Here is a 13,851-nt window from a genome sequence, read left to right on the forward strand (position 1 = left end):
GTCTCAGCAAGAACCACATCTAGAAATCACTGACTCGCAACATGACTCCCCTTCCCACAGCACCTTCCCATGCAGATACAGGGGATGTTCTACTTCCCCTCTACCTACCATTCAGGTCTCCAAACCCTGCTTCCAGGCAAAACCTCCATTTACTTATACCTGTTTTGATTTAGTCTTCTGTATACACTTTATGGTGCGGTCTCCTCATACAACTGGGAGTCCGAAGACAAATCAGGTGACCCTTCTGTGGAACGCCACCTGTTACACAACAGGTAAAATTCCTCATTAACCATTTTAATTCTCCCCCCTAATCTCATGCTAGCTTCTCTGCCCTTGAGCCCTACACTGCACAACTGAAGCTGAATAGAAGCATGAGGAACAGCACCTCATCTTTTGATTGGACACTTTACAGCACTGGGTTCAATTATTTTAAATTTCTTTTCAGATGACAACTGTTGGTAATGATTCTCTATTGCAATTTACACTAGCACAGTAGCACAGTGATCAGAACAGCTGCCTCACAGTGCCAGGGACCTGGGTTCAATTCCGGTCTTGGGTGACTGTGTGGAGTTTGCACGTTCTCCCTGTGGGTTTCCTCCAGGTATTCTGGTTTCCTCTCACAGTCCAAAAATGTGCAGGTTAGACGCATTGGCCATGTTAAATTGCCCCTTAGTGTGCCACGATGGGTAGGTTAGATGAATTAGTCGTGGTAAACATGTAGAGTGACGGCAATAGAGCAGAGGATTGGGCCTGGTTAAGATATTCTACAAGAGAGTTGGTTAGCCTCAATGAGCCAAATAGCCTCCTTCTGCATTGTAGGGATTCTATAATCTTCTGGACTAAGTTTTTGTTCTTGGTGTATTTCCATCTCCTTCTGCCCTATACCATTACCCATTTTGTCGTTTGATTTCTCCAGTCTCCACCCTACCACCGACCTTCTGTTTCATACTTTCTCCACACTTTTCCTCTGCTCTGTACTTGCTTAAATCCTGTTACATCCCTAACTTTCTCCAATTCTAATGAAAGGTCATTGAACTGAAACTTTAACCTGGTTTCTCTCTTCAACACTGGTGCCTGACCTACATTTTCTATTATTTTCAGATTACTAACATTTATATTTAATATATATAAAACAGCTTTAATGTAGAAAAAAAGCAAGAGCACTCCATAGAAGAGAAAAATTGAACATAGGTTGAAACAAGAATAGATTAGAAGGAACAACAGAAGTTCAGTCAAAGCAAAATTTTAAAGGAAGAAAACTGAGAATTTAGGGAGAGATTCAGAGGCTCTGGAATCCGAATAACTGAAGAATAGCCACCAATGGTGGGGCAAAGAGAGGGGCATATGTAACAAGCAGGCATCAAAAGGATAACTTTATTTATTAGTGTCACAAGTAGGCTTACATTAATACTGCAATGAAGTTACTATGAAAATTCCCTAGTTGCCACACTCTGGAGCCTGTTCGGGTACACTGATGGAGAATTTAGCATGGCCAATCCACCTAATTGGTACATCTTTCCGACTGTGGGAGGAAACCAGAGTACTCAGCTGAAACCCACACAAACACGGGGAGAACGTTCAGAGTCTGCACAGTGACCCAAGCTGGGAATTCAGCCTAGGTCCCTGGTGCTGTGAGATAGCTGTACTAACCACTGTGGAATTCAGGAGTATGACGGTGCTGGACAAGCTTGCTAGACAGGAAGCTTTGAGGTGACAGAAGGATTTAAATACAATGATTTTGATTTGAGATGCTGGGAAACTGGGAACCAATGTGGATCAACAAGGGCAGGGTGACGGATAAGCAGGACTTGATCCAGCTGAAGATAAAGGCAGCAGAATTTTGAACAAACTAAAGTTTATAGATAGTGGATGTTGGGAGGCTAGCCAGGGAACATTGTAGTCTGGAGAGGTCTGGATCTTTCAGTAGACGATAAAGTATGAAACAAGCACTATTACGGGGGTAGAAGTCTGTGATCATTGAGAAAGAGAGGAACTGGGCTCAGAAAATTAGCTGAGGGTCTAATAAGATGCCAAAGGTATAAACAGTCTTGTTCAGCCTGCAACCGTGGGCGTGGAAGAGGTGAGAATCTGTGCCAGGTGTTGCGACTTCCCAATGTTTAACTGGAGAAAACCATGAGTCACCTAAGACTTGATGATGAACAGGCAGACTGAGAGTCCCAAGGCAGTGGACAAGGCAGAGTCAGAAGATATAGGGTTAGAGGCAAAGCTGGGTTTCTCCAGCTTATGTGCAGAAGCTGACACAGGTCTGTGGATATGGCCACAGGTAAGCATGTAAATGAGGAAGACGGCTCAGAATAGATGCTTGGAGGACTCAGAAGGTGAAAGTGCAGGGGTCAGAAGTGACGTTATTGCTGGAGAAGCTTTGCAAACATTGGGTTAGTGAGATGAACCAAGAAAGATTGGACTGGCCAAGCAGAACAATAAAGGAACAATGTTGGAGGAGGATGTTGCAATAATCTTGTTGTTGGTTATAAATGGGTTGAGGCTGATGCAGAAGAGCAATTAATTATGGTCACGGTTACTGAGAATATCATTCATAACTTATATTAATACTATTTCACTAGTGTGGAGGAGTGGAAACCTAATGGAGAAGATTGAAAAGAGTTGCAAGAGCAGTGGAAATGGATCTGTGAGACAGTAACATGCTTAAGGATAATAACCAGGAAAGTGAGGTTGGTGCTGTGCCAATATTTTCTAAGGACATGGGCTCACTGTTTTCTTAGGGAAAAGAAAGTTAAGAGGAGATTAGATAAAGGTGTTCACTTGTGGGGACTAGACAGTGTAGATTGAGAGAGATTGCTCTCTTTGGCAGAAGCTTCAAGAACCAGGGGACGCTGACTTAAGGTGATTGGCAAAGGAACCAATGACAAAATAAGAATTCTGTGTAGTGAGTTGTTAGAGGTTGGAACACACTGCCTGAGAGTTTGCTGGAGGCAGATTCAATTGCAGCTTCGAAGGATAAACATATGAAGAGACACAATTTGTAGAGTTGCAGGGAAAGAATGAGAGAGTGGGAATGAATGAGCTGCCCTTGCAGAGAGCTGGCATTAACATGATGGACCAAATGTCCTCCTTCTGTGTTGTCACTGTATAACTACCTTGATCTAGTGACATGAGAGTTGGACAGTCCCCGAGGAGAAGAAATTATTGACAATGTCAGCAAGTGTGGGAGCTGGGAAGGGAAGTTAGGCTATCAGTGGTTTTGTTGGAATTACAGACTTAAACCTTCTAAACTTTAGAAGGTTTAAGTCTTAACATGTCATTATCACTAGGAAGGCACTATCACTAGGAAGCAATCTGTGCAAATATTGTCTCAGACTTAAAAAAGGAACACACAATTTCCGTAAATAATCCATTTTTCATTGCCATTCAGGAAAGATTGTCCACATTCAAAAAGATCTCATAGTCCTTCTTGGGCTGAATGGAGGCTTACTGAAGCTACTTCTTGCCTATATTTACACTCACTCTCCTCTTAGTTATTGGTTAACTCTCAACTAGCTACAACATGTAGCACAAAAGGACATCAGTAAAATCAGCCTGGCATCTCAAAGAGCTTCAGGTCATCATGGTTCTGCAGCTGTTTCAAAAATTCCACATCACTCAATATAACATATTCTGCTGCTTTCTAATCTACTGCAACTCGGAGACACAAAGGTGTGCCCCAAGCTCCTTACAACTATGTCTCCAAAGTCTAAAAAAATCTCTGACAGGCAGATCTCCTCCTTCTGTTTAATATCCATCTTCACATCAACCATGAACACAAAAAAAAACAGAATGGCCAGAGGCTGCCACATAATGACAGAGGAATGGATAAGTTATTAAAGCTGCTCCTCAATAATCAAATGCAGCACAATCCACCAAAATCATACATGAGGAGCATACTGTCACAATGTGCATCGTACAATCCCAGCATTTCCTGTAAAAGGATTCCTGGAGTGGGAACTGGTAAAGATACACACTTGTTATGGACCTTTGAATGTTTACAGAGCACAAGGACCTGAGCCAGTGCCAATCTCATATCTTGCATTGTGTTGTATGATGCCCAGAAAACATTACATATGACCAGTAGCTACATTATTAACATCTGAGATAGATTATGCTCCGATTCCCCTGTCCCCAGCAAACCAAGTTCAAATGCAATACATTGCAATCCAAGCATCTGACATATTGCTGGAACTGAAAAAATATCTGGGGACTCATCCATAACTTACCTTAAGGTTTTGAGCTCCACCATATGTGCAGATTATGCAGGTGAGCAGGAACTTTTGGAGGATTAGATAGGTTTGGTCTATGAACTTCTTTGACACGAGCCAGTGTCTGGTAATATCGAATGATACTGGCACTCAGCATATTATGTATCAGCGAAATGTTATCATGAGTAAGAGTACAGTACCTCCTTATAGGGGGAAAATGTTTTACTTTCTCAAGTCAGCTGTCTTTGTGGTCTCTGTGAAGGAAAATAGAGTACATGTTTGCCAAATTAGGCATGGAGTATTTTGCTGTCAATAAAATTGGGGTGGAATCCTGTGCTCTCACTGGCAATGAGCTTGAAGACAGAAAGGGCATTTATTTGGATACCAGAACGCCCATAGTTAACCTCTCTGACCTATCATCAATTGAGGCCTTAAACAGTCAATTAATGACCATTGAAGGGTCTCATCCCACCATTAATCCAAGTGTTGGCAAGCCTATTGCCATGAATTGTGCGCAGCAAGTAAAACTGTGTGGTCAGCTGTGGGAGGTGGGTGAATCCCTCATTGAAAGGTACAGTGCCCAATCGAGGGGCTGGACATCAGGAAAGGAGGGTGGTGTCTGCTGCGAGCTATCGCTTTACCCTTGCTGTTGACCTCATGCCCTCCTCTTTCTATTTTATAACTTACCTGTGACCTGGCTGCATCTGAGACTTTGTTGTCTATCCTTCCAACAGCAATACAGTCTCCCTAGTTGCACTGCTGAGCACAAGAACTGAACTCTGACTGGCCGGCAGCCCTCAGCAGCAAGACTTCCTGTATAGAGGCCTTGATTCCAGGGTAAAGCCCACTACTGCCTGATTGGTGTGTGCATTGGTGGGGAAAAGAGACAGTGGGGGCTCTCCCTAGCTCTCCAGCCAGCAGATGAAACCCTGGATGTCTCAACAAGATTCCACCCTTGGATTGTATTTAAACTAATTTAAGTTTTTTTAAAAATCTAGTCATGTACAACATTACAGTGGATTTTGCATATTCCTTTTGATTATTCTCATATTATTAAATGTCCAACTATTTAAAGAAAAATGAGGAGCATCATTCAATTCACTTCACGGTGTTGGAGGGAGTGAAGTGTAAAATTATACCTAGACTCTAAGAGGTAGTGATGAAGAGAGATTTAATTAACTAGGGTTTAGCTCCTTAAATTGAGGAGATTAAGAGGTGGTCAGATCAATGTTTTCAGGATATTAAGGGAAACAGGTAAGGTAGATAAGGGGAAATTACTTCTGCTAGTTGGGAAGTACAGGATTAGACATCATTCTTGAAAAAAATAGAGCCAGATCTTCCAGTTGTGAAATTAGGAAGCGTCTTTCATGCAAAGTGTGGCTGAAGTTTGGAACTCTCTACCACAAATCTTAAAACTGTGAGTTGTATATTAAGGGTTGGGGTAAAATTGGAGTTGGCCATGGATTAGTTGTAATCTCATTACATGGTGGAACAGGATTAACTGGCTAAATGGCCTCCCCCTGTTCCTATCCATCTCTCTACTGAAACTTATTCCCTCACCAATACAGCATTGAATCAGCTCTTGATTGATTCCAGAGATCTTGCCGCCATTCCTAGTATAAATCACCCTTTGCTTGAACAGGAGCTTCCTGACATCCATTCTGAGCCAGTCTTTGATGCCCCAAAAACCTACCGTTTTAGTTTGAAATAATGCCCCGAGTTAACTATTTTTATATCGTGCTTTTATATCTCTTTAAAGTTGCCTTTCATTTATTTTCTTTCAAGACTAGAGAACTGCGTTTTTCTAATCTTCCGACAGGAGAAGTCAGCCTCCCTGGCCCTACCGTGCACTACTTCCATCCTATGGTTCGATACTCCAAACTGAACCCGATTCTCAACTATTCTTCCTAGAGATTCTTACTCGAGCGTCATGCAGTTCAATGTGACATCCTCGGATTCACACTGTTGATTGTCGTATGTTGAGTCTACTGTCGCTTTCAATCTTTTAACTTCTTCTTCAGCTAGTCTGACACGAATCATTCAAATTGTGAGTGCCCTCCACTTCTTTCTTTGGCCGCGAAACACCTTGCACTTAACGTCTATTACATCTGTCATTGTTCTGCTGAATTGCTAATTTTATCTAAACTCTTCTGCCTCATCAACCTCGATCGATGCTGTTTCCTCCAGTCATCTGTGGAACTGACTAGCTAGCATTGCATTTCTGTATCCAGGTGGTTCGTGTAGAACAGAAACCGTAATGATCAAGCAACGACCCCCAAAGCTGTCCACTGTACAATCCATACTGCTCCACTAGCCAGATCTGTTGGTTCCTTTCTTCCAGGCAATTCCCTAGTTTTATCTTCAGGCTTGTAAAACAGATTTTCATGCTGAAGTTACATTGAAGACTTTCTGGCTCTAGACCCACATCACATGCTTTCCGATGTACACTTGAGTTATCACTTCCTCAGTAATATAAAGAAGGCACAGGGAATAAAAATATCATACTGTTGTATTATGTCATTTTGAATATGATAATTGGTAAAGTAGTTGTGTAAGAAAATCAAGTGGTTAGGAACAGGAATTTAACAAAGAACCCTAAGGCATTCACACCTGCCTCATCATTCTTTTAAGGAAGAGTGATGGTTTTTAAAAATATATAAAGGACAGTTTTGTCTTGTTTTTCTAACTACGGATAATGGGGAAATGATCAGATTCCTCTTATCCCTTAAATGCTAGGAGCCTTAAGATATGTTAAAATAATGTTTTATGACATATTTAATCAGAAAACAAATGTGATGTAATGATATAGGAAATGGAATGGTTGATGCACAACTTGTCCTGAAGGCTTATATATAGGCATCATTTTTTAGTGCTTGGTAGGGAAAACGTAATTAACTTGAGTTTTGGTGAGAAGTTTGTTTTCAAATAATAATTATAGTGTTTGATTTTCTTTCATTTGTCTGTTATACACTCAATATGGTCACATTCCAATTCATCATTGTGCTCTTGGATGAGATGCCATTATGATGAAAATGAGTTGCAACGTAACTCCTCTCACGCCCGAAAATAAAAGAATTGATAAATTCCATCCTACGATGATTGTACTTTTTTATAGCTTTAAAAGCTACCATTTTTCTCTCTCTGTTTTTATAATCTAAAAACTGCCTTTCTTGTAGCCTATGCAAAATATATTTTGGTTCAAAACATGAAGAAATTATGCGAGTCACCATATCAGTTAAAGTTGAAGGGCATTTTCCAAAGCTTAAATACAAAAGTCTACCAGCCCAAGTGAAAATAATATATGCACCATTAGGTTGGGTGTCTCTGTTGGTGATTTATATGTGTTCCAGATTGATTATGCACAGGGGGAAAAAAGAACTTTCAAAGAAAGCAATGCAACTATATTGTACTGCACTGCAGTGCATTGTCGGTGTGGGTAGTCAGCCTTATGCCATCTTGAAAAATGTATGTAAGCTACAACTGAAGAAACAACAACTATTGCATTTCCAATCAAACCACCTCAATCTTATTATCTAGACAAATCCACACAATTTCAACAATCAGAAAATGTCTGCGCATCTTAAAATACAGAATCATTGTGAAAATGCTTATTAGCTCAGCACCCTTTTAGTTACCATATTTGATAATGCAAATTTAAACTATTAAAGTACCTGTGTGTGGGTGAGGACGGGAATTTTCCTGTTAAAACCCATTTTCACCCTATATATTTAACAGAGCGGCACCAAAATATAACACCGAGTGTTCAAAAAAGTATCCAAAGGTTATCAATAATGTATTTAGCAATAGGTCACATCAAACTTTTTTACCCCCATAAACTTAGCTGTAAGTAATTGTGCAATGAATTCAAAACCCAAACAAAAAATAAGATCTAAAATTCCAGTTTAAGGTTATAATAAAACACTTTTAAACTGGTTCTACATACTGGTTCTACATCAATAATGTTTGTGAAGAGTGTTTAACTTGGTTAATGGAATTGTGCATATGCCATGTCACTCTGTTTGCTTGGGAGAAATCTAGGCATTAATACCTAATTATTTCATTCATTTTCCATTTGTTCAGGTATAATTGAAAAATCAGAAACTGAAACATATACCTTCTCCTGTTACTACTTTCTATTCAAGACAAGCGGCTGTCATTCTTACCTTGCGCCCTGCCTCATTATTGTGCAGGTTCATAAGTGTCCTGGCATTTTGTTTGATTTCTCTTGCATCTACAAACACTTTGGAGAATCCAATTCCATATCTGATGTCCGCAGAGCAGCCTCCCCATTTCCAGCCTTCCTCCTGGTTGTAGTGGCCCTGTTTCTCTTTGTCACAGCCACAGTCACTCAGGTTTCCCTGGGTGCATGCAGCAGTAATGGCATGAGCTACTCCAGCAGCAATAATAGCGTAAGTGAAGGCTGCTTCTCTGCTTCCTGTAATCAAGATATTACAGGACACACATATTAGTTTGCTTAATAGCACCTCATGTTTAACTTCTTAAAAAATTAGAACATTTGATATAACTGTACCTTAGTTTAAATCTCAGCAAATATAAACTCATAAAGTTCACGTGTTTCAGGTCAAATCCTAAGTGATGGTAAGAACACTGCGCCTGACTTCTAAGCAATTTATCAAATAACAGAATGAAACCTGAGGGTAATACTAACAACACAGAAATGATAGCAAGAAACCTCAGGTCAATGTCAAAAGGCAGAAAACACATAAGGTTGTGTTCACGGAACACTATGCCAATCTATAAGTTTATACTATCAGATAGAAGACTCCCTGGGGCAATCGATTATCCTCAACCAATTTGCAGTGAAAGATAGTTAATGATATTGATCCCTTTTTCTGACGGTTCTTTTTTGATCGCCTTCCAAAGTGTTTTTCACATATCTCACACCATATTTCCCTTCGGCCTCAATTAGAAAGCACCTAATTGCTGTACGACTTAACAAAACAAATGCATCTTACGTTCTCACATTTAGGAAACGGTTGCAATTATGCTCTGTATGTACCTGAGCAATCGGCTGTGTTCACATTCTTTTATTTCTGAATAAAAATTGAAAGGTGACAATTTTCGACAATAAGGAAGTCAGTCAGGATGAGGGTGAGCCATCCAGGCCATGTCGGGGGGAACTGGATAGTTATAAACTGAAAAGGATTCTCCCCAGAGCTATAATTGTCAATATTATGTCAATATTCAGTCAATATTCCGGCAGTCAATATTCCGCGATGGCACTGTGTGGATTATTAGCGGCACCTTTTCCCCAATTGTGAATGAAAATGAAATTCGCCTCTAGACTATCGTGTTAAGGGATCTGCAGTTCTAGAATTTGCTGCCATTTCCTCTGAATGTATACCACTGAGATCCAAGCATCAAATCAAATCCAAGATGGGGTGCAATGCCTCACCTTGCCAGCTTGGATCTTGTCTGTCTCCTGCATGGAGACCGTGAATTGGATTCAAGCAGATTTTGAATTTGGTTTTTGGAGCAAGTAAAGAATGGATTTGGGTTTGTCCGGTCCATTCTGAGCATTGGCTTTGTAACTTTAAGAACGGTAAAGTGGAGTGGACGCAATAGATGGCAGAGGTTAAATAACCCTTAGAGAAACGGGATATGCTTCCCTTAAAAAAAAAATCCACTTTTTATTCGACGAAATTTAAGAAACAGAAGATAATCATATCGACTGACTCAGAGTGGGCATGTGATTTAGCAGGAAGGTAATTGGCTGGGTTCAGAGCATTGCTTTGTTTATAGTGAAAGTTACACCTTGAGTTCTTTGAAGTCAAACTTGATAAAATGCTCACCACATTACGCGCGTCTAAAAGTCAATAATCACCTAGAGTTTCAAAGGATAGTCAGGTATTATGTAGAGTTGGCAGGCGATCAACTTTGACAATGATTTTAACAAAACTGCCCACGCTGCAAAGACTGATAGCATGTGTGTGCTGTAACTAGGAAACCAGTCAGTGTTACTGATTCACAGCCAGGGATAGGAGAGGCACTACTGTTCTTCCCATGAATTCAGTTCAAGTGAATGCAGAAGACAGGGGTCGTCAAAAGATTTTTTTTTAAATCTACCTGTGGAAGGACTTTTTGATTGTTTGGTTTTGCAGAGCCGACCCCAAACACACACACACACACACACACCTCAATAAGAGATATGAGCTACTTCCAAAAACACATATAGGTTTATTCTTATTAAAGAAATGGTCTGTCAATTCTTCTGGTGAGCCAGGTCGATATTAATTATGGAGGGGGGCGGGGGGACACAAATAGCCGCTCGTTTAGAATGGCAGCCTGCTATTTCAATCAAAATTCGACTCGTCTATCTCGACAAGTGACAAGACTGGTTCCAGAGAGGGACTTGTTTGGATTGGGTGAATCAATGTGAAATTGAACATGAACACTCCTGATTTTCTTGGGTATGAAGGGTGGTGGGAAGGTGCCCCTGTATCGGACACAAAGTTCCCTACTATATAGATATATCTCGATATCTTAAGTGGTGACAGATTACACCAGGACAGCGGAGTTTGTATTTCTCCAACACATACCAACTCTGAGTTCCTTGCCAAAGACTGTTCTTTCGCCGAGTGCGGAGCAGTTCCAGCGACCGTATCGGAACTGGAATTGACACTCGTTGATGCCCATCTGAGCCCCTTCTCCAATGACGATGATGGCATCGGGGCGACTCTGACAGATTGCCCGCTGCCGAGGTGCCAATCCCGGTATCTTACTGCAGATAATGTTCACTCCCAGCGCCACCACCGAGGAGAATCCGCTGTAGTAAATATAGGCGGACATTGAGAAAGAGAAAGAGAGCAAACACGATAACTAATCATTAACCCTAAACTTGTAATTCACTGCATAAATACAATCGAGTCATTTTAAAATCACTAATGAGTGTTCCCTGATAAGATTCTTGTTTTAAATGATTTCGTCATTTTCATAGGTTCAGACATATCCGATGAGGCATTTAGCCCACCTGTAATTCTTAGGAAACAAGTTATACTTTGATCGACCTCAGTCAACAGTTGAGTAGACGTAGCCGGGTTTTTCACGGTCTTCTGTCTGTAGAGTTTTACTTTGAACTCCTGGGTCTGCCCAGCTGAGGTAGATACAGAAAAGCTAAAGACGTGAGTGAGGATCTCTGTCAAGTGCAAGAGCCTTCATTCATCTTGGAGATGTGCACACGCTGTCCCGGGAACCCCGCCACAACATTACAGGAGAATATAGGAAATGAATGGCAAGTTTTAAATTCATTCATTCAGGGACGTGGGCGTCGCTGGCTAGAGCAGCATTTACTGCCTATCCTTACTTGCCCTCGGGGAAATGGTGGTGAGCTGCCTTCTCGAACCGCTGTAGGTGTAGGTACACCCACGACGCTGCTCGGCAGGGAGTTCCAGGACTTTGACCCAGTGACAGTAAAGGAACAGGGATACATTTCCAAGCGTGTGGATTTGGAGGGGGAACTTGCAGGCGGTGCTGTTCCCAGGCATCTGCTACCCTTGTCTTTCTGGCTGGTAATGTGACAGTGGGTTCAGTCGTGCGGTAGTGAATTTGGTAGTGTGGTAGTGGGTTTAATAGTGTGGCAGTGGGTTCAGTAGTGTGGTAATAGGTTTGGTAGTGTGGTAGTGGGTTTAGTAGTGTGGTAGTGGGTTTGGAAGGTGCTGTCCTGGTAGAATCCAGCAATGCACCTTGTAGATGGTACACACTGCTGCCACTTTGTCTGTGGTGGAGGGAGTGAGTGTTTGTGGATAGGGGTAGCAATCAAGCGGATAGCAAGGCAAACCTTTCCACTGTGGTGTTAAATAGTAAAGAACAATGAGCAAACGATGTATATCAGTGAATACTGAACAATCTCACATCAATCAGAACATGCTTGGGGACTACTAGGGTTCATCAATTCGGCTGCACTGTGATATGAACCGGTTAAAATAAACCTCTCCGCCTATCAATACACGGATATACAGCAAAACTCATACAGTGGACTGATAACCTGGGACTGATATTGGTCCAATCGCGACAATATTCCCACGGCAGCCACTTCACTTTCATACATGTACTATCTCTGAATAACCACTGTCCGGGTCTTCACGGCGCGTTTACCCGATTTCTACATGTCTCTTTGAAGGGAGTTGTACTAAAAGAGATGAGGTGAGGCAGAGCGAAAAGGGAGGGGGAGTGTGTGTGGCGTGGGGGTGGAGGGGGAGGGGAGGAAATCGGGGTTAATTCTGTATGGTAGTGCCATCCCAGCAGTATTTAGCGGTCGCTCTATAGAGCGCGATTGTGCAAATCAGAATTATCCTATTGTGTTAATTGTTCGCTCCGAGTCTCCATATCAAACTGTGTAAGACTGAGGAGAGAGAGAGAGAGAGCCCATCGCCAACAAAAAGAGGAACTGCGTTCCCTACTCTTTCTGCATATAACACCCTTAATCTTTTTCAGGAGTGCTAAACAGAGTGACCATCCCTCAGCAGCCTGTTTCACATTCACTAGAGAGAGAAAAAAATATCTGATTTATGAACCTCTCACTGGTGAGTGTTGGGTCGAAGTTGGAGTTACAGGTTCCGCGGTATATGGTGCATTTTTGAGTCCGGGCTACGGACATGTAAAAAAAACTTTTTTAAAAGAATCATTTTGTTCTCCAGCCCATGATATACAACATTTCTCTTTCTTGTTTCCTTTCCTAAAGGTAAGTGTTAAATTTTAGTGTGTGATTTGCTTTGCAGACTTACTAGCTCATTCATTAGAGAAATAAACCTTTTAAGAACGTGTGTGTGTGTGTGTGTGTGTTAGGCAAACGCAACTCGAGTTTTTTTTAGGGTTTAACCACACAGTAAACTTGTGTTATCACAGACACACAAAAAAAACACACACGCAATCATACCGTCAAAACTTGCAATGAAAAAAGGGAAGAAACAAGAAACACTGACACGTCTAGACACGGCAATCTTTCCCCGAAACCTTTACTTACCCTATTTTCAGATACACGATTCCCACGCAGAGGAAGATGTGAAACAGCCAGCGCCTGGTTTTCCTGTTCATGATCTTGAGAAGTTTTTGGGAGGGCTGGATGCTATCCTTTACTCCTTGTTGGTTAATCAGAGTCCCCCGGCAAGGGACAGTCCAAGGTACTTGGGGAGGCAAAAAACTGACCCTTGTGATCTCAGCTTAACTGTGCACCCAAATTAAAACAAAACAGCCTGTATTGTAAATCCCAGCGGAGAATCGATATCCTGCACTCTCCTGCTTGCGGGGTGGGGTGGGAGGGGGGAGCTTTTTCTCTTTTTACAGATTATCCATCATCTGTATGCGTGTCACACGTATGGAGATTGCAGTGGGAGGCTGGGATCGAGATCACACAGGGTCTCAGGCAATCGCCACAATGAGACGCCGGATCTTCTCCCCAGGTTCTATATATCTATCTAATCTATTTGGGCGTGTACGTTGGGAAAGCTCAGCAGATCCACAAAATACCTTTGGAGTGCACACACACACACACACACACACACTCACCTTATTTTCCAAAGAAGGGTGGGTGGGTGGGGGGAGGAGAGAGGGTGTATTAGCTGGGGGAGTGTTTGTGTGGGGGGGGGGGGCGGCGGTTGTGGGTGGTTGCTAACGAAGA

The 13,851-nt window shown here is 41.8% G+C and overlaps 1 protein-coding gene across 1 annotated transcript in view; it reads right to left on the minus strand.

Moving 5' to 3' along the window:
• The window catches only part of wnt7aa (wingless-type MMTV integration site family, member 7Aa), a 28,263-nt gene extending 14,570 nt beyond the window's left edge, over positions 1-13,693 (minus strand). The window contains exons 1-3 of the mRNA XM_080182294.1: positions 13,198-13,693; positions 10,775-11,001; positions 8,378-8,649 (exon numbers count right to left, since the gene is read on the minus strand). Of these exons, the coding sequence (XP_080038420.1) occupies positions 8,378-8,649; positions 10,775-11,001; positions 13,198-13,268 (570 nt within the window). The 5' untranslated portion in view covers positions 13,269-13,693. The remainder of the gene's footprint in view (positions 1-8,377; positions 8,650-10,774; positions 11,002-13,197) is intronic.
• Positions 13,694-13,851: the final 158 nt, after the last annotated feature.

The sequence above is a fragment of the Carcharhinus amblyrhynchos genome, chromosome 3 (genome assembly GCF_965287045.1).
Source record: "Carcharhinus amblyrhynchos chromosome 3, sCarAmb.v2.hapA, whole genome shotgun sequence".
Classification (NCBI taxonomy): Eukaryota; Metazoa; Chordata; class Chondrichthyes; order Carcharhiniformes; family Carcharhinidae; genus Carcharhinus; species Carcharhinus amblyrhynchos.